The sequence below is a fragment of the Leopardus geoffroyi genome, chromosome B4 (genome assembly GCF_018350155.1).
Source record: "Leopardus geoffroyi isolate Oge1 chromosome B4, O.geoffroyi_Oge1_pat1.0, whole genome shotgun sequence".
Taxonomy (NCBI): domain Eukaryota; kingdom Metazoa; phylum Chordata; class Mammalia; order Carnivora; family Felidae; genus Leopardus; species Leopardus geoffroyi.
Genome location: NC_059341.1, coordinates 58,968,641 through 58,988,817, shown reverse-complemented (window position 1 = coordinate 58,988,817; position 20,177 = coordinate 58,968,641). Strand labels below are relative to the sequence as shown.

Below are 20,177 nucleotides of genomic sequence, written 5' to 3'. Positions count from 1 at the left end.
CTTAGAAGATGGTAATGTTATCACATTCTGTTTTCATTGTCCCCTAAATACTTGAGTATTGTTTTTAACTTAGAATGTGTCTTCTCTATATCCATCTCATAGTTTTTCATTTTATCTGCTTCACTGTTTTAGTACCATTGACATTTTTCTTCATTGTAAAAGTAGTTGAAATGGAGTAGGCTACATAAGCATATGTGATAAAAGGGAATTTGTGAAGGGTAGGGGAGTTGGATTAGATCCTCTTTTAAGATTCCATACCATTCATAACCATTTACGATTATAAATTAGTCAAGGGTTGGTGAATTATAAAATAATGGTTCTTTATTACATCGTTGGAAGCTTTTGCATTTTGTGTGTTAAGGTTAGCATAAAGATTTACATATATTAAGCCTTGATTGTATTGCTGATAAGTTATATTTTATCACTTTTCCTCTCCTTTGGGTGAAGGAAAAGCATATGTTGTGCCAGTAATGAATGATTTCAGAAAGTGGGGAACATCATTGAGTGCAATTTAGGGGTTTTATTGGAGACTTTTTCCCCTGGACTTTTCATTGCTGTTCATATGATAATTCTGGTGGGTTTTTTTTTTTTTTTAATTTTGTTTATTTATTTTTATTTTTGAGTGGGAAAGAGGGGCAGAGGGAGAGAGAATCTAAAGCAGGCTCCACACTCAGCATGGAGCTGAACGTGGGGCACAGTCCCACTCTTGGCCTGAAATCAAGAGTTGGTAGCTCAACACACTAAGCCATTTAGGTGCCAAATAATTCTGGTTTTCATCCTATAACTACTTATTTAAACCTTCACCAAGCCTCTCATTCCTGCTCTGTGTTTACTTTTTTTTTTTTTTTAAGTTTATTTATTTATTTTGAGAGAAAGTGTATGTGTGGGAGGGGCAGAGAGAGGAGAATCCCAAGCAGGCTCCACACTGTCAGCACAGAGCCCTATGCAGGGCTCAATCCCATGAACCGTGAGATCATGACCTGAGCCAAAATTGAGAGTCGGACACCCAACTGACCAAGCCACCCAGGTGCCCCTGTGTTTACTTCTTCAAAAATATAATATTTTTCCTTTTAGATCTGTTATGAAAATTAGTTAAGTGTAACTTAAATGAAAATGCCCTGAATTAATGTTACTATTTTGAAATATTAATTGTAGAAGATTTTTGTAGTGTAGTAAAGGAGAAATCATATCGCTGATAAATTTTTAAAGTTTAAATTTATTTTCAAGAAATAAATAACTTATATGAATGTGTTTATATGAATATTCAACAGAAGTGGTTAAAATGAATAAAAATTCAGTTTTCATTATATTTAAAGTGTCTTGATTTATATAACTTTATTTGCTGAGTATTTGTTCCTAGGACTCCCTCTAGTGTCTCTGAAAGCATCAGTAGGTTAGCAGCTTTTTAAAAAGAATTACTACTCACAGATTTTAAAGTACATAGAGGATCATACTTTTTTATTTTTTAATTTTGCTTTTATATTTAGCTTGTTTTTTAATGGGGTCATAACAGGAATTGATTTCTATAATTGTATAATTTCAGTATTGCAGGGTTAAAATCTACCACTTTGAGAGTGCCATTTTTCACTTTATGAATTATTAGGTTGAAAACTATTCTACTTGAAATCACTTTCAGCCATTATTTATTTATATACCTTGCTTTGATCAGGAACAGATTTACCAAAATGACTAAATGGAAATTTCTTTGAAGATACAGCATTTGGCTTTATATGGCAAACTTTTGAATATGTAATATATTAATTAAACAGAAAGTAAAACAATAATAAATAAAAGAGAATTTCCTCCAAATTGATAACTATACCACCGTTTAAGTGATTGAGCTCATTTCTCTACAAGTCAGAGGTATTACATGTTTCAAAGTATTGTGTCTTATCTTTGGGGTCAATTCAAATTTCTTTTTTATATGTTAAGTATATGAATTGAAACTAATGCCTTAATATATATTATTTTCAAAACTGTAAGTATATTTGAATACTGTTTATTTCTTGGGGATTATTTAAATCTAACGGATTTAAGTAAGTATTGAACCCAGAGCTCAAATATTGTTGCTGTCAGTATTTATGAAAGTGGTACATAGTTGCATGTCTTATATCTAACATGTAGAAACTCAGAGATAATTAAGTGTAAATGCATTTTCACACACATAAAAACACATGCAGAAATGCACTGGGATTTGGTGACAGAAGTGTGTCAATATGAAAAAATAAGTAGCAAAGTAAATTCTGGGAAAAAAGTACTTGTTCAGCTTATGTAAGATTCTGTACCACTGCTTTTCTTTGCCTTTTGTGAAAATCAGTGTTCCTATTTATAATGTTGACGAAATACTCATGAAGAAAACATTTAAGAATCCTAAAAGTCTTAAAAAAAAAAAAAAATCCTAAAAGTCTTCGTCTAAAGAGAAATGTAAAGTGTCCTTATTCTTTCTCAGTATTAATGTCTCCAGTAGTAGTATATCCTTTCTGTTCTCTCTATACCTCAATCCATCATATATATTCACATTTTAATATTTGTTATGTGTTTCAGGGTGTTGACGATGCCTTCTATACATTAGTTCGAGAAATTCGAAAACATAAAGAAAAGATGAGCAAAGATGGTAAAAAGAAGAAAAAGAAGTCAAAGACAAAGTGTATAATTATGTAAATACAATTTGTACTTTTTTCTTAAGGCATACTTAAGTAAAAGTGGTAATTTTTGTACATTACACTAAATTATTAGCATTTGTTTTAGCATTACCTAATTTTCTGCTCCATCCAAACTGTTAGCTTTTATCTTGAATGCTTATTTTAAATGACAGTGGAAACTTTTTTCCTCTAAGTGCCAGTATTCCCTGAGTTTTGGTTTTTGAACTAGCAATGCCTGTGAAAAAGAAACTGAATACCTGAGATTTCTGTCTTGGGGTTTTTGGTGCATGCAGTTGATTACTTCCTATTTTTCTTACCAATTGTGAACTTTGGTGTGAAACAAATTAATGAAACTTTCGAATCATCCCTATTCTGTGTTTCATGTAGTCACATACATGGATTAATTACTAATTATAACTTCAGTTGAGATTTCATGATTCGTTTTACTGAAACATTGAGGGAACATGAATTTATGGGCTTCTTGTAGATTCATCTTGTAGGTATTAATGTCCTATAGTTTCAGTCACCCTTAATGAATGTAAAGTTACACTGTTCATAAAGGTTTCTCCATCTTTTCACTGCTGTTTGTCATAGTCACGCTCCCCAAAATATTATATTTTTTCTATAAAAAGGGAAAAAAAGGAAAAAAATACAAGGCAATGGAAAATATTAAAAGGCATTTACTTTCTGTATTAGATAAATTCCTATAATACTCTGAATAGCTTTTCCTGTTAAGGCAGACCCAGTATGTGATGAGGATTATAGCAACCATTTTGGGGCTATATTTACATGCTACTAAATTTTTGTAATAATTGAAAAAATTTTAACATGTATAAAAAATTCCCATAGGAATTAAATATAGTCTCCCTGTGTCAGATTGCTCTTTCTTAGCATAACTTTAAATCTTTTGTTGAACTTCAGTCTTAGAAAATAGTTTTAATTCTGGTAGTGACATTAAAGATTATTTGGGCCAGTTAGCTTTAGTAGATGTTAAAGAGACCAAGACTGCAAGGCCAGGCCTTGTGTGAACCTTTGAGCTTCATTAAGAGTTTCATGGTATGGACTGCATCCCTGTGGCCTCCCAGTGTGCTCATGCATTGGGTGGTCAAAAGTAGGGACTAGCAGAGTTTGGATAAGTTACATTCTCACTATGTGGTGGTCCTCTGACAGATCAGGAACATCACTTTTAAAAAAACCAACAGAACTTTTTAAAAAACATTATTTTAAATGAGATTTTGGGGTTGGGGGTGGCAAGACTTTAATTTTTTTTAAACAATGAAGTGAAAAAGTTTCAAAATCTCTAGTATTGGCTAGTTCTCAACACTGGCTAAAGTAACATTTCATAAACACTTTACAAGTATGGTCCATATTTAAGAATATATAATGCTTAAAAAATAAACTAATAACATGATTCTTTCAATGTGTTTAAGATGTATTTTTAAATATCTGAAGTAAGATGGTGTGTTGAGGTGAAAATATCACTGGGCTAGGAGGAAGGTGACTTAGATTCTAGTTACGTGTCTTTTACAATTCAATTTTGGGCAAATCACTTACTATCCATTCCTTCTATGTTAAAAGAAGTCATCTCAGAGGCTATATCTAGCATTACAGCTATGTGATTTACATTCAGTTTACATAAGGAATACCTATTTGTCAATCTCAGCACAATCTGTAACTTTTTACCTGTGTTATCTTCAGTGCCAGTCTTAGGCAAAGTTGTGCAAGAGGTGAAGTTTATTTTTGAGTATCTCCTCTCCAGTATCAGTATCAGTACTCCCCCACATTAGTGTCATCTTGCCTGCCTACCCTTCTACATGCCCCATGACTTGATGCTTTCCTTTTAATACTTTTGATTCCTCTAACCTCAAGATTTATTGCTGCTTTGGATATCTCTGTGAAGGCTTCCCATCAAGTCACATTAGTCAGGCCTAACCTAATCTGACAGATACTATAGTGAGATGGACCTAATAGCTAATTTTTAGATGGTAGCTATATAGCAATTTAACTTTGATCCTTTTGAACATCATCTCTTTGCTACCCAGTCCATTAGTGACTAAGTAGGAATTTTCATACCTGATATGAATAGACAGAACCCTATCCAGTGGAAGAATTTGATAAAGGTAGTACTGAAAGATGTCCTTAGATAATCTAAAATTAAGACTAGCCCTGGTAACAGTGATACATTCCATTATTTTGATAAGCAAAATCTTACAATGAAAAATACCTTAAAATTTAATTCACAAGGCTTACTTTTTTTAGCAGAATTCATTTATTCAACAACTATTTGAGTGCCTACTAGATGCCAGGTACTGCACAAGGCACTGGGGATATTACAATATCCCCCAAAAAGGGACATGATCCCTATCCTTAAGTAGTGCTGATATTTTAGAGTGGTCTGTAATATCTTAGTGAGGCATTTGGCACATGACCCAGAGATAACATAATGCATATTTTAGTTTTGCAAAGAAGGGATATGGTCTCTAAGGTTTCTTCCAGTTCTAAAATAATTGTTTTGCTCTGATTCCAGTAAAGCTGTTTAATCAAGCTACTTTACATAAATCACTTTACTTCATTATTTTAAAGGAGTAAACTTGACTATATATTGTTTTTATTTGGGATAATTATGTGATTCTCTTGGGACAACTTATAGTACATATTAAATCATATGTCAGATAATAACATTAAAATTCCCAAGTGTGTATTATTCTAGTTGGTCTCTTTGTATAATAATTAAAATAGACTTAAAATTAAATAATTGAATTTAAAAATAGTTTTATTTATCTGGGTATGAATAAACAGATGCGTGAGCTAATTCACAGAAAAAGAAATTTCTGTGTAAAAATCAGTCCAGTTTCTGAAATGCTGTGCTAAATTACAGGTTTATGGAACATTATCTAGATAGGGTGTTAAGACTTTATAGTACTTCCTCTTGTTTCTACACAAGAGAAAGAAATGGCCATATTTCAGGAATTGCAGTGCTTAACTGAGGGATTTTTAGGACTCTTGAATTTTTTGATGTAGCTGGGCAACTTTTTTTAGGCAGTGGTAATTATCCTTTATTATGTGAATTTTGAATGGTTTGACACAAGGTTTGTTTTTGTAGGGACTTTAAAAGGGGAGCCATAATTCTAGAAATAAATTTATGTAATTATTACGGCCTTAAAGATAAAAATCCTTGTTGAAGTTGAAAAAAATTGCTAAATTACATAGTCTTAGACATTAACATGTTTGTGGAAGAACGTAGCAGAAGTATGTAGTATAATTTCAGTGAATATTTCCAATTAGGAATTCTAGGCTCTATTTTAACTGAGTCACACTGCATAGGAATTTAGAACCTAACTTCTAGGTTATCAAAATCTTTGCCACCATTGCACAATTTTGTCCTAATATATAGAAACTTTGTGAGGCATGTTCAGTTGCAGTTTGCACAAGTTCATCTCATTTGTATTCCGGTGATTTTTTTTTTTCTTCTAACCATTTTCTTCTAAACGATATATTTACACATTCAGTTTTTCTGGTAGGCAATAAAAACTGTCATTTCCATTGTCAACAAATAATAATTTCTTGGTAACTCTGTATTAATGGTTTTTAAAAAAAATCAGTTACTTTAAAACTGAATTTATATTTAATAATTTCTGTTAGTATTGGGTAGCATGAAATCTGCATTGAGAAATTGAACAGCATACAACTGGTAGTTGTAAATTCCTTCAGAAAATGAAAATTATTTCTTCCTAAAGATGCATTTACATGAGTTCTTGAAGAATAGTCATAACTAGGTTAGTAACTGTTTTCGTTTAATAGTTTTAAGTGCCTGTTTGGGATGATGATAGGCAATTTATATGAATTTAGGAAAAAACAAAGTTTTCACTTGCAGAAATGTCAATTACAGAGGGTCCCCCTCCCCATAGAGCTAAATGGGTTATGTAATGTTTTATCCAAAAGTTTCCAATTCCACTGTCTTGTGTTTTCATGTTGAAAATACTTTTGCATTTTTCCTTTGAGTGCCAATTTCTTACTAGTACTATTTCTTAATGTAACATGTTTACCTGGAATGTATTTTAACTATTTTTGTATAGTGTAAACTGAAACATGCACATTTTGTACATTGTGCTTTTTTTTTGTGGGACATATGCAGTGTGATCCAGTTGTTTTCCATCATTTGGTTGCGCTGACCTAGGAATGTTGGTCATATCAAACATTAAATTTAAAAATGACCACTCTTTTAATTAAAATTAACTTTTAAATGTTTATAGGAGTATGTGCTGTGAAGTGATCTGAAATTTGTAATATTTTTGTCATGAACTGTACTGCTCCTAATTATTGTAATGTAATAAAAATAGTTATGGTGACTACGACAGTGTGTACTTCTTGATGGAATTTGAAACATTTGCCCCACAGTTGATACAGAACAGTAATATTAGTGAATATTAGTGAATCGTTTGCAGCTTATCAGTTAAGTATAGTCTTTATTTGTGAAAGGTGTTGTGAACATTATGTAAAGGTTTAAGTGTTTACTTAAAACCGTGCTAGATTTAGGTCCATTGTCACGTTAATTCATTTAGAAGTAGATGCAAAACAGATCTACCTTTATGATGAAACAATAGAATAACATTATTTATTACTTTTTATCAGTAAAAGTACTTGATACACAACAGGTGACTTGTTTTAAGACCCAAAGAGAACCAGCAGCAAAATTAATAATGGAAGATATTAAATAGGTATGTATGTAGTGCCAATCACTGGCAGCCTACTTCAAGATCAGAAATAATCTTACTCCATACATATTATTTCTATAACTACACTTAAATCATTGCCAGGTGCTATTGTTTTGTATCGAACCTTGAATGTGTGCTGTCAAGTGCCAAATAGGGCCAAAAATAAGCTGGTATTCCTTCAAAAGTTAAGGGAATTAATGTATAAGAAATTATTTTGCTTAGTTAAATGTGCATTAAGTGGCATTCTCTTGTCAGTAAAATGGAGAAAGAGGCTAAGAATAATTGGCAAAAACTTACTAAGTTAAAATTATTTCAAGTGTACTATGTTTTCATTCAAAATTGGGTATTTATTAAATTTTAATTGGTAGTTGGCTATGTTGCTAATTTTGTGTAAAATTAAGCATAAAGTGTTGTTGATGAAGCTCTGTGAATAGAAATTGAAACCTATTTTAGTTCAATAAGGCAGCACAGGTATTTTTTTTTTTTTTTTTTTTTTACAAAACCTGTATATCTTGCCATTTTAAGACACAATTATTTTTTATCATATCTGGTATACATAGATAGCTGACACTGAATTTCAGTCAAATTATAGTAATCGTGATCAGTTAGTTTTGTTGATATCTGAATAATAGCGTTGTTTCATCGCTCTGTATTTCCTAAGGAAGTATAAGGCTTCTAGCTCTTTCATTACAAATTCGCCCCGTCCAATAAGTTCTTTGATCTTCTCTGGGTCCTTCACATCTTTGTTTTTAAGGAAAACATTCTTCAGACGCCTTTTAAAATAGTCTGCTCCTTTTGGATAGTCTCGTCCAAGATACAGCAGCTTAAAAAAGAAAGATTATATATTTCTAAACACTCTGTATCTCAATAACATATGTATAAAAATGGCAATATAAGTACTTACATTTTTATAAAGGTTCAGTACTTCTCCTCTTAAAGAATTGGCCATTTTCATTTATTATGAAAAGTATATGCCTTTATACATAACATACCTAAAGAAAAATAAAAAGTTTTGTAAATAACTGCATTATAGCCTCTTTTAGAATCAAAAACAATTGTACATATTGGGAATATGGAAACTTTGTTTTCCATTCAATAAATAACTTTTTGAGCACTTTATGTTCCAGACACTGACGTAGCCATGAAATGTCAGATATGTGTTCTCACAGAACTAACCTCTCTTGGGGGAGACATAATAAGAGAATTTTCTTACAAAGGAAAAAGGGTAATGAGGGAAAATGAATTGTCAAAGAGGAATATGTAGGTGTACCTCCATTTATACAGAGTGAAATGAATGAGATTTGAATCCAAGCTGCATAACATTACACAAATTACTTAACCTTTCTGAGCCTCAGTTTCCTTCCTGTCAAAAGGAAGACTGTCTACAATGCTCTCAAGGCAAGGCCAGATTTGTTTGGAGGACACGGAAGAGGCCTGATCATATCTAGAAGGGTGCTATACTAAGAGAGGCCAAAGAGTAGAAGCTGAGCAGGGTGGCTCAGTTAAGCATCTGATTTTGGCTCAGGTCATGATCTCATGGTTCCTGGGTTCGAGCCCTGCATCTGGCTCTCTGCTGTCAGCACAGAGCCTGCTTTGGATCCTCTGTCTCCATTTCTGTCTGCCCCTCCACCACTCATTCTCTCCCCGCCCCCCTCTCAAATAAAAACTTAAAAACGTGAAATTATTTTCACATATTTTGTTTATACCAAAGTATTAACTTCAGTGTGTCATGTTAGCTACGTTCAAGTGCTTATAGGTTGTCAGTGGCTTAGTTGTAACCATATTGGACAGCACAGCTTTAGAGTATATTTCCTGTGAACAAGGACATTTCCCTACAGAACAGTACAACTATCAGAATCACGAAACTAATGCTGCTACATTACTACTGAAATCCACACCCCCTCCACATTTTGGCATTCATTCCAAAGATGCTCTATTTTATAGCAAAAAGGTCCAAACATTACACACTGAATTTAGTTTTCATGTCTCTTTAGCCTTCAATCTGAAACCGATCCTCAGGATTTCCTTGAATTCTATGAACTTCATACTTGCGAAGATCACAGGCCATTTATTTTGTAAAATAGCTGGAGACTACCACAGAAATGTTTAAAATGCTTAGAAATAACAGAGTAGCCTGAGAATGGGAGCAAGGGGCTGGAGAACAGGAGGGATCAAAAGGCAGGAGGAAATCCTCGGGGATGATGGAGATGTTAATCATGATTGTGGTGATGGTTTTATAGAAATGTCAAATTTATCAAACTATATTTACATTTTAAAGAAGTATAACTTACTGTATGTTAATTATACCACTAAAACTTTTTAAAAATTGGTGTAAATATGCTGGCAAAATGTTAGGAGTAGAGCTGGGAGATAGTGAGGTAGACATGGAAATAGAGATCTGTCTAAACCACAAGACTGCTAATTAGGGTAGGTGGTTCAACTGGCCAGCAGTCAAGTTTCCTAAAACCTGGTATGCCTCTCTGGGGTGGGAGCCCTGGGTGTAAGCACTTAAATTTTTTTTATTTTAATGTTTATTTATGTGTGAGAGACCGAGTGCAAGTGGGGGAAGGGAAGAGATGGGGGAGACACAGAATCTGAAACAGACTCCAGGCTCTGAACTGTCAGCACAGAACCTGATGCAGGGCTTGAACTCACAAACTGCAAGATCATGACCTGAGCCAAAGTTGGATGCTTAACCGACTGAGCCACCCAAGTGCCCCCCAAAATTTAAGTTTTAAAATGTTTAAAGTAAGTATGGCAGCTAAATGAAAACCTTTTTATTTCTTGCTTAAGTTCATAAATCTGGTTCTCTGGGTTCTCTTTCTTAAGGAGGAAAAAACCACACAGGAACAAACATTATTTCCATTTTAATACTTCTGTAATTCCCCTCTTCACTAGTAGTTTTTGAGCTAATTCATACAGCAAACATACAATGCAGCAGAACAATTCTTTAAGCTTTCTTGGAATTTTCTGTTTTTCTCCAAATTGCTTCCGAGCTTTCCTCCCAAGTCTGGTAATCCTTTTCTGTCCATTTTTATAAGTGAAAGGACAAAAAAAGCTTTTTAGAAGATTTGTATACATGGTTGCAACTGATAGACTCTGAGCTTCTCTTAGGATCTGAGTGGGCCATTGTTGGGGAACCTCTGAAGTCAAAGTGTTAGATCATTCCTCCTGGACTGGTCAGATTCCCCAGAGAAGAAACTTCCAATTTGCTGAGGATTTGCCTATCTAATCTTGAGAAGTGGAAGAAGAAGGGGGACCTTGCACTCAGCAGTATAGACACCAAACGTACTTAATTTCTGTTTCCAGTGTGGTTCTTGTGCTTAGTATACCTGAAGACACCCCAGTGTACAGAATAGTATTATTTTGTCAGAAATCAATCTCCATGCTTCTGTAGGAGTAAGAGGTATGGTCCCTCCAGAGGTGTTTCTCAAAGAGCTTTCACTTAATCTCTTTGATTTACTTCATTCTTCATTTCCAATTCCATTGGCCCTGTTCCAGTGCCTTTTAAGAATTATGCAGTATAAATCGGGCTTTTCTGGTGTGTTGAGTCACATTCATTTATCTGGTTTGCAGCTTCCGAAATCTTACTGTTGTCATCTTCTCTCTTCTCTCTCATTTTTCCAATTTATTTTTATATCCCTTCACTGAAGATTTAGTGGAGTTTTGGAAAGGAATGAAGTCAGATGGATGTATTTAATTTACTATATTAATACCTAATTTCAATTTTAAAACTTTTTTTATTTCTTTTCTTTTTTTTCTGCTGAGAGCCAATTTCCAGTATGGTTAATCTTACTGAAGAATGGCTCTTCAGAACCACGTGCTTTAAAAACGATTCTAAATCTACATAGACATAATTTCAAATTGCAAATTGTAGCCTGTTTAATTTTCTGGCTAGGAGCACAGCTTTATTTAACTCACAATTTGTCATTTGTAAAAACTTGTAGAGACCTGGCTTAAAGTGTCTTTTTAGTTTACAAATTATACATAATAAAGGATTTGTGCAGCAAAAAATGTAGCTGGTTTGATTAGGGTAAAATTGTCCCATTCTTTGATATGGTACCTTATAGGAATCATTATTATTTTGTGTTGACCTTTAAGTATTTGAGTAGCCATTGGGAGAAAGAGGTCTCCCTGGGTTCACAATTGGTGAAGCTAAAGTGCAGCAGGGACCGGGGACTGCTCCTTAACCCTGCATGAAGTCATGGAGGTTACTGCTCTTTGTAAAGAAGCAAACTCTTAGCGACTGAGAGAAGTCCCCTACCATTCTGAGAATGCATGTGGTGGGCAAGGAGAAGGTACAATCCTCATTGATAGCTTTTTCCTAATAACTGTGGACTGAGGAGTTCAGATTTAACCAACTCCATTCCTGGGTTATCTAAGAATTGTCATTTTACTGGTTGCCAAAAGCTGTTGTTAATTACTTTTCCTCATGAAGTTCAGATGCCAATAAAAGCTGAAGGAAAACTGGCAAAGAAAGGCAGTGCAATATTATTATTTATTGGGTTCTGTTAGATTTGACTCAAACAGCTGACACACATGTCCCTAAACTAACCCTAAAAAGCTTCACACAAAAAACCAGTGCCAGCACCAAAGGATATGTTATCACAGAGGTAGGTGGCAAGAGATTTTTGCCCCCCTAAGGCTGGTATTTGGCTTGGTTGAGCCCTACCCAGAAGCCAGAGTACAGAAGTGAGCTGAAAAGAGCTATTTATGTACAAGTTCAGAATGGGTGGATATTGTTATACCTGTCTGAAGGCAAAGAAGAAGGAACAGGAAATCGCCCTTACACTTAGGCAACTTGCAAGTACGAGAGAAGAACCAAACTCACTGGTACAATCTTTTATAGCACAGTGACCCCTAGAACACAGTCTAGTGTGTTCTCACACATCCATAGCAATTCCTCCTCCCCGGGAGGGAGGTGGCCTAGAGTGTAGGGCTTGAGCAAGTCCTCTCCCTTAGAGGCCTACCATTTTAAGGTAATTTGGGAAGAACGTTAACACCTCCTTCGGCCCATCAATCCTAACTCAATTGACTGAGGTTTTATAAACAGTAGTCTGAAACACTAAAAAGCTTACTTTCATATTAAATGGCTTCAGAACTCTGTATGAGGTCGATATTAAGATGTTTTGTATCTTGCTACCAGGGCTTGGAGATGGAAATGTCCTAATTTACAATCGGATTTCTGTTACAATGGGGATAATAAGACCTCAACCCATAAGACTAGCTCAGTAATACTTATTTACTAATACATTTCATCAATGAAGTTGGAAAAGAGAGCATTATAAAATTACAATTCAGAGATAAGAAATGGTGCCAACGATTTTAAAGTATTTCACGTTTTGTCATGCTAAAACAGGGCCCTGAGATCAGAGAATTGGGTGAGGATTTGGAGGGAGCTTAATATCTTAATCACTTAATGTCTTCTAGTTTCCCCGTGGGTCTAAGTTGGTAGTGTTTCTTCTTGCGGGGAGGAGACAAATTCTGAAGGTTGTGCTACTGGCTAGTACAAAGAGCCGGTGACCTTGGGCGAGTAACTTAATGAGTCTTCCTGGGCCTCAGCGACCTTCAACCATAAGACTTTACCCAGGATTTGCTTCAAATAATTTCCACTTCTTCGTTAGAGCTGCTCTTAGGAAAATCAGCATATACATAACTCGCACAGAGAGTAAACTGAACCATGTGCAGAGAGAAGAATCCGAAAGTCATTAATTTTAAAATGACCAACCCTCTCGAAACTAATTTGTTTAGTCCTTCTCTAAATTGCCAGTTGAGCCCTGCCACTCGGTCGGGCCTAAGCTGTGGTGGCCCAGGCAGCCCACCCGGGTGTCAATCACTTGACCCAGTGGCGTAGCCAACGGCTCCCTTCCTTCTCGAAACCCTCACGGAAAGAAGTGCCCCAAAACACTCCTGGGAAATTGTGAGGAAGAGAAACTGTCAACGTCGGAAGACGTTCAGAAACCCTTTGCCACACCCGGTAGTCCCTGCCCCAGAGCATACTTCACGGCCTCCAGACCCCAAGATCTGGAAAACAGAATAAAACTCCCCGGCGGCTGCACTCACGCACTTTCCAGCATTCCACAGCCATAAAGGCCTCCGACCACTTCGACTCCAGGGTCGGTCAGCCTGGAACAGGGCGGTGTTGATGTGGGGCAGCCAGTCAGAGAAGGGGGCGGGGCGCCGCCCGGAAGAACCCCAGCGCGATTGCGCGGACACTTCCGCGAGGATTTGCGCTCTTTCCCTAGGGCGCAAGTGGGCGGGGCTTGTCGTCCTAACTACCCGGGAGCGTTTGTCCACGCAACTCTAGTCTCAGATTTGGCCCGGTACCGGGTTTGCGCTTGCTGCAGCATGGTGAGCGGGAAAAGTGGTGGAGGGGCGAGCAGTGATTCACCATGTTACAATGATATAATAAGAGCATGTCATATTTTAGAGGGGAGCCGGTCGGTTTAAGAAAGTACCCATATCCCTGTGGGGAGTCTGCCTTCTGATTTATGGCCTTCCCGTCCGGGAGATGGACAGATGAGAATCCCAAACCGGTTTCGGCAGACGGGGGATGGCCATTGCGGTCAGATGGTGTCCTAATCTGGCATTGTTGCTAGGTTTAAGAATTGGTCTGAACCTGGTAATTTCCAATAATGATAGACGTTTCCATTAAATTGCTTTTTTTTTATTGGCAGCTTGGCAAAAGTATGTTTTTGTGCCTCCTCAGTGGTTAATTAAAAACTGTTACAAGTTATTCTGCTTTGAAAAATTATTTTTTATGGTCTGTTGTGGAAATATGAATTGTTTTGTAATTCAAGTTACTCAGCTTGCCTTGCCTTTATTAAGTATAATAAAGCTTCTTGCTTTATTTTAATGCACTTCTCAGCTGTCATGACTTTTCCAAGGACACAGACCAACCCTGTAGCTATGAGAGTATCTTTTCCCCCATTTTCTTAAATGGGAATTCCATCTTCTATGGTTAAAACCAAAGGAAGTAAAAAATGTAATTAGTTAATTATTTAATTCATTAATTAGGGGGAAATACAAATTAAATTCTGTGTGTTGGACACTAGGCTAGAAGTCAAGGATCTAAAAGTGAATATTGCAACCCCTCCCTGCTCTGGGAGACAGGCTAAACTAATAATAATACAGTTTTTAACCGTAACAATTGAAATGTCTACAATGGAGTAAGATTAATTGGAAATAATGAAGTTGGGGTGAGGAAGGACACAGAAAGAGAAGAACAATGCTTTTCAAAGTGTGTTTTAAAGTATGAATGTGAGTTTCCAGAATTGATGGAAAAAAATAAGGTGTGGAGAACATTCATGTCTGGAAGACAAGGAAGTAAATGGACTTTAAACTGACTTAAAACTGCTGGTAAATTGAGGGAAGAATAAGCCCTTAATTTATTTTCCAATGGAGCATAAATTTCATCTTATCCCTCTAGCAATGTTTCTCAAAATGTCCCTGGAACATTTGCTTTTACCACATCTGGAAAACTTGTTAAGATACAGAGTCCAGGAATAGACTGGACTCCAAGTCTGCTGTATTAGTTTCCTAGTGCTGCCAGGTAACAAAGTAAAACAAACTAAGTGGCTTAAACAATAGAATCTTACTGTTTCACAATTCTGGAGGCTGATAAATCTAAGATCAAGGTGTTTCCAGGGCTCTGCTCCCTCCACAGGTGCTGGAAAGGAATCTGTTCAGACCTCTTTCCGAGCTCTGATAGTTCCTTGGCAACATATCCCCATTCTTTATATGGTGTGCTTTCTGTGTGCATGTCTGTATCCAAATTTCTCCTTTTTATAAGGACACCAGTCATACTGGATTAAAGGCCATTCTGTTCCATTATGATCTTACCTTAGTTTAACTAATTATATCAACAACAACCCTAGTTCCAAATAAACTAAAATTTGGAGGTACTGGGAGATAGGACTTCAACATATGAATTTTGTGGGGATGCAGTTCAGTCCTTAATATCTACTGAATCATAATGCGGAAGGGAAAGTGAGTGTGTACACTTTTACTGAAGGAATATGCATTTTTAATTTTTTTTCAACGTTTATTTATTTTTGGGACAGAGAGAGACAGAGCATGAACGGGGGAGGGGCAGAGAGAGAGGGAGACACAGAATCGGAAACAGGCTCCAGGCTCCGAGCCATCAGCCCAGAGCCCGACGCGGGGCTCGAACTCACGGACCGCGAGATCGTGACCTGGCTGAAGTCGGACGCTTAACCGACTGTGCCACCCAGGCGCCCCGGAATATGCATTTTTAAAACAAGCATTCAGGTGACTTTTATGCCCTCTGAACTTTGAGAACTACAGTTGACCCCTGAATAACAATGGTCCACTTTGAATTGCGGGAATCCACTTATAGGCAGATTTTTTCTGATAAATACAGCACTGTTAATGTATCTTTTCTTATGATTTCCTTAATATTTCTTTTCTCTAGCTCATTTTGTTGTAAGAATACAGTATGTATAAATATAATACACAAAATATGTGTTAACTGACTATATGTTATCAGTAAGTCTTCTAGTCAACAATAGGCTATTAGTAGTTAAGTTTTGGGGGAGTCATAAGTTACATGTGGATTTTTGACGACATAGAGGTCAGCACCCCTAACCCATGTGTTGTTCAAGGGTCAACTGTACTATACTACATAATTGTCATAGACTATGAGTCTGGAGCTCTCTCTTGTCCAGCAAGAGAGCGGACACAGAATTGAATATGAGAAAGGCTAATGTCCAGGGGGAGACAAGAGCCCTGAACAGGGGTTTGTCTCCGTATTTATTGAGCGCACAAGATTTTACACGTGTGGTGAACGTGAAGAAAACAATCAGATAATAATCATTAACTTGTGTGATTAAGAAGCAAAGGGCCTGGGGGGCAGGGGGGCAAGTGGAGTGTGTGATCAAAGCACAATAGTGTATTGGTGTCAGATGGAAAGTAATTTCCTGCAGGTGATATAACAAGTTACTTGTGATCCATTACAATACCTCACTAGCTAACCTTGGCTCTTTTGCCCCATGGTGGTGGCTTTCCTCCCTAAGCTTTTTTCTAACCCATTTATGTAAGTAGAACCTATTTCCCCACACATAATGCTCTTTTTATTATTTGTAGGAGGGGTTAGGATAAGTACTAATTCCAACCCTGCTTCATATTAAAAGCACTAGTAAGAGATGATAATTTGCCCATTTTAAAATATGGCTACTTGAGAACAGGAGCAATACTGTTTGCATATTCTGCTGTATAGTAGTTATTTCAAGATGAAAGTGTGTTAACTATGAATTGATAGTAAGTATAATAGATATAGAACCCAACTGTAAAAATTATATGAGAGCAAAAGCTCTACTATTCTTCTTTATAACCTCTGGTGTCCCAGAGCACCTTGTGTGCAAATCAAATCTTAAATATCTGCTGAATGAATTAATGAAATATGTGTACTTTTCAAGAAGATAAAATCTGCTTCATGTGAATTTCAACATTTATATTTAATACAGTGATAATCTTACAGCTTGAACCAATAATTTCTCCTGTTTAAGTCTTCAGATGTGGAAAGTGTATAATCTTTTAGTCACATGATCTCCTACCGATTCCTTATCAGAAACTTAATGGACACATGAGCCTAATCAGGAAATTACAAGTAGTGTTATTGAATCACTTGTAATGATAATGCCAGTGGTAAATATTTATTGAAATACTGTGCTTTCCAAAATAATTTCCAAAGAATAGATCTGCATTAAGACACATTGCTGAACGGAATCATTTTATCATAGATTTGCTTGCTTTAAATAACTGATTTTCTTTCTATAAACTTAGCAATCTAATCACAGAAAGATAATTTATTTATGAAATCATTTCCACACTTTCAAATTTGACATCAGTACCAGTACTTAATCATTATTGTTCTTTGGAACCGTTTAAACTAGCACTTTCCTGACTGCTACTCTGTATAGGTTTAGGTCCCATCATTCTGCATAGATCATGGAGTGATTGTCATAAGAAAGAATGTAAGATTTAAAGAGTATAATTTTAAAAAGATGCTTCAGTGGATGAACTACTTTAGTTTTTCCTAGACCTGCTTATAGTTTTGTCTAAATTCTTTTTAAAAAGACTTCATTTGGAGATAATTTTAGATTTACATTAAAGTTGCAAAGATGGTACAGAGAGTTTCCTTATGCTTTTTATCTGGCTTCTCCTAATTTTCGCATTTTACATAATCTTGGTACTTTTGTTAAAAATATCTGAGTTTTTAAAAAATTTATCAATCCTTTTGTTTTTCCGACTTTCAGGGTCCCAAAGCAAAAAAGGTAGGTAGAAATTATTTTCTCAAAATAGATAGTCTTGTAAACACTGACGTTGTATGAATAGACATTTTAAACGTTTCTAGTTAGTTTTATTATGGTTTATAGGGTTTACTAAGCTTACTTTGTAGATATTAATGCTATTTAAATCATGGATAATCCTTCACAAAACAGGACGTATTTCACATTTGATATAAAAAGATATTCCTAGTTTCACAAAGACTTAAAAATAGTCTTTAGTTTTTACATGTACCTAGATTTGGGGCTTTTTATTAGTTGTGCTCTAGAAAATGTTAGATTCAAAACCCCTTTTCTTTCTTCCAGATAAACGCAAAAATTTAGTTACAAAACTTTAAAAGTGGACCCTAAGGTAATAGGTCTTTAAGGGAATTGTATAGTAATGCATACTTGATTTTCTTTTGTACTTTGTAGAAATTTAATTTAATTTAATTTAATTCAAGAAATTGAATTTAATTAGGGATGCCTAGGATGCCTTTTTCTTTTTTCATTGAGTAGATTTTAACTTTATTTTTATTTTTATTTTGAGAGAGACAGAGACAGTGTGAGTGGGGGAGGGGCACAGAGGGAGGGAGAGAGAGAATCCCAAGCAGGCTCTGTGCTGTCAGCCCAGAGCCCCATGTGGGGTGAGCTGTTCAAGGTCAGGAGCATGTCATTTATTTTTATGTTCATAGCGTTTAGCTCAGTGCCTGGCACATAGTAGACATTGAATCAATATTTGTCTGATGAATATGTGAAACCCCGTGTACCCTGCCACCATTTAAAAACACCTCAGGCTTTGACTATTTAAAGGCAATGCTTATCTAAATGTATGTATTCAATATTTACACTATTAAACATTGCTTCAAGACATACTGTTGAGTGCCTCTGTGTTTACTTCTCTCAGTTCCTTGGACTCACTACCAACCTGGTATTGTTTTAAGGGCTATGGATATAACTGAACAAAATTTATGAAGGCTCAGGACACATTCTCATGGAAATATTCTGGAGGACTACAACTATTTTTATGTGGGTCTATAATAGTTTATTGGTTTGTGTGGATTTTCATTTTTGGCTTTAGATTGTGAAATTTTAGAGGCATTGTTTTCAATGTGAAAACTCATTGTTCCAAATGATTTGGTGCTTAATTGTGTATGCATGGATGCTACATAAATACTTCTATATTCTTTTATTCAGAGTGTTGTATCCCTTAGAGAATCGTGATAGTAAGCCTGTGAAATTTGAGACCAAACGTAAGGAGTAAATTTCTCCCTTTTTATTTATTCCATTCTTAAAGATTGTGGTTGGGGATGAATTGAGTCTGTAAGTATAATTAAGAAAACATTGAAAGGTATATTTTATTCTCTCTGATTTGTCACAGATTTTTTAAGGGAAAAGTAATACATGCACATGGTACAAAATTAAAATAGCATAAAACCCAGAAAATTTCCTCTTACTCAAGACTAGAAAAACTATTGCATGTCATTTCATTAAATTGTCTTAGCATTGAGAAGTACACACACATCCTTTTCTCCCCACAGATGGGAGTATCCTGCAGCTTCTCTTTATCACTTAATGAGACTGTATTTAATATATTCTAGGATACTCATCTTTTTACACTTTACTAAAATTGAGATGTATCTATATCATCTTACAGTCATCGTAGTCTTGGATTGACATCCATTTCTTCCAGAGAGGATGTTTGCTTCTGTCAGTCACATGGGCTTACTCACAACCTGATACTACTTTAAATTCTCTGCTTGTGAGTTTTTGGACCACACTAATGGTATGAGTCAGACAGCAAATCCACATGAACTGGCTTGTGGCCTAAATTTTCAGGGATTTTTTTTTTTCTCTTTCTATTCATTTTCAGGATTGAGATCTGTAAGTTTTCTTGCTGTATCTTTCTGTGTTGTGAGTTCATTTCTCTTTACTCATATCCGGCTTTATACAGGCATCTCCTGTTAGACTTCCATCTTGGGCATTCCCTTTTTTGGTAGTAATTTAAAGGTACATTACATCTAATGGCATCATAGTTTGGATAGAATAAGTATGTCTTTGGAAACTTTTTCTTTCAGCACATTGAGATAATGCCACTTCTTTTCACAGCTGCATCATGTTTCATTGAAAGTATGTACTCTGATTTTTATGTTGTTTATTTGTTATTTGTTTGTTGTTTATGTTATTTTTTGCTACCACAAACAAGGTAGGAATGAAGATCTTGTATTTAAGGCCTTGCAGAAATATGGAAGAATACTGATTTCATTGATTTAGCAGTGTTGTAGACATTAAGAGAACAGGAGCAAGAGAGAGTCCCTGATCTCATGAAGCTTACATTCTTTTTTTATGCAGCTTTATTGAGATATGATTGACATATAACATTGTGTAAGTTTAAGGCATACAACATAACGATTTGATATACTTATATATTATGAAATTATTACCAAACTAAGGTTAATTACACATCCATCACCTCATGTAATTACCAGCGTGTGTGTGTGTGTGTGTGTGTGTGTCATGAAAACATTTAAGAC

General features: G+C 35.5%; 3 protein-coding genes across 14 annotated transcripts in view; 2 read left to right on the top strand and 1 right to left on the bottom strand.

Moving 5' to 3' along the window:
- The window catches only part of KRAS (KRAS proto-oncogene, GTPase), a 42,330-nt gene extending 34,487 nt beyond the window's left edge, over positions 1–7,843 (top strand). For 3 of the 5 annotated variants that reach the window (XM_045465458.1, XM_045465465.1, XM_045465462.1), the window contains one exon: positions 2,545–2,722. Coding sequence is in view for 2 of the 5 variants with exons in the window: in XM_045465459.1 (XP_045321415.1) it covers positions 2,545–2,661 (117 nt within the window). In the remaining 3 variants the exon portion in view is untranslated. Of the gene's footprint in view, positions 1–2,544 lie in introns of all 5 variants that reach the window. The other 2 variants (XM_045465459.1, XM_045465464.1) reach the window with 1 other exon arrangement.
- On the bottom strand, positions 7,229–13,537 carry ETFRF1 (electron transfer flavoprotein regulatory factor 1). 2 transcript variants are annotated; one of them, XM_045465466.1, is made up of 3 exons: positions 13,425–13,537; positions 8,262–8,349; positions 7,229–8,180 (listed from the first exon to the last, which is right to left on the bottom strand). In XM_045465466.1, the coding sequence occupies exons 2-3, from the start codon at positions 8,310–8,312 to the stop codon at positions 7,959–7,961; spliced, it is 273 nt and encodes a 90-aa protein (XP_045321422.1). In that variant the 5' UTR covers positions 8,313–8,349; positions 13,425–13,537; the 3' UTR covers positions 7,229–7,958. The 2 variants fall into 2 exon arrangements, with proteins under 2 accessions (XP_045321422.1, XP_045321423.1); XM_045465467.1 differs by having other exon boundaries at positions 13,421–13,528.
- Positions 13,538–13,604: 67 nt separating this feature from the next.
- The window catches only part of DNAI7 (dynein axonemal intermediate chain 7), a 76,886-nt gene continuing 70,313 nt past the window's right edge, over positions 13,605–20,177 (top strand). For 4 of the 7 annotated variants that reach the window (XM_045465450.1, XM_045465448.1, XM_045465449.1 and 1 more), the window contains exons 1-2: positions 13,609–13,708; positions 17,635–17,652. In XM_045465450.1, the coding sequence (XP_045321406.1) occupies positions 13,706–13,708; positions 17,635–17,652 (21 nt within the window). In that variant the 5' untranslated portion in view covers positions 13,609–13,705. Of the gene's footprint in view, positions 13,709–17,634; positions 17,653–20,177 lie in introns of all 7 variants that reach the window. The other 3 variants (XM_045465447.1, XM_045465445.1, XM_045465446.1) reach the window with 3 other exon arrangements.

What these genes read in the sequence shown, in the direction of transcription:
- ETFRF1 (XM_045465466.1), bottom strand. Translation starts at nt 8,312, where the DNA reads ATGAAAATGGCCAATTCTTTAAGAGGAGAAGTACTGAACCTTTATAAA. An exon ending in TACTGAACCTTTATAAAAAT is followed by an intron (nt 8,181 to 8,261) that starts GTAAGTACTTAT and finishes TTCTTTTTTAAG; the next exon opens with CTGCTGTATCTTGGACGAGA.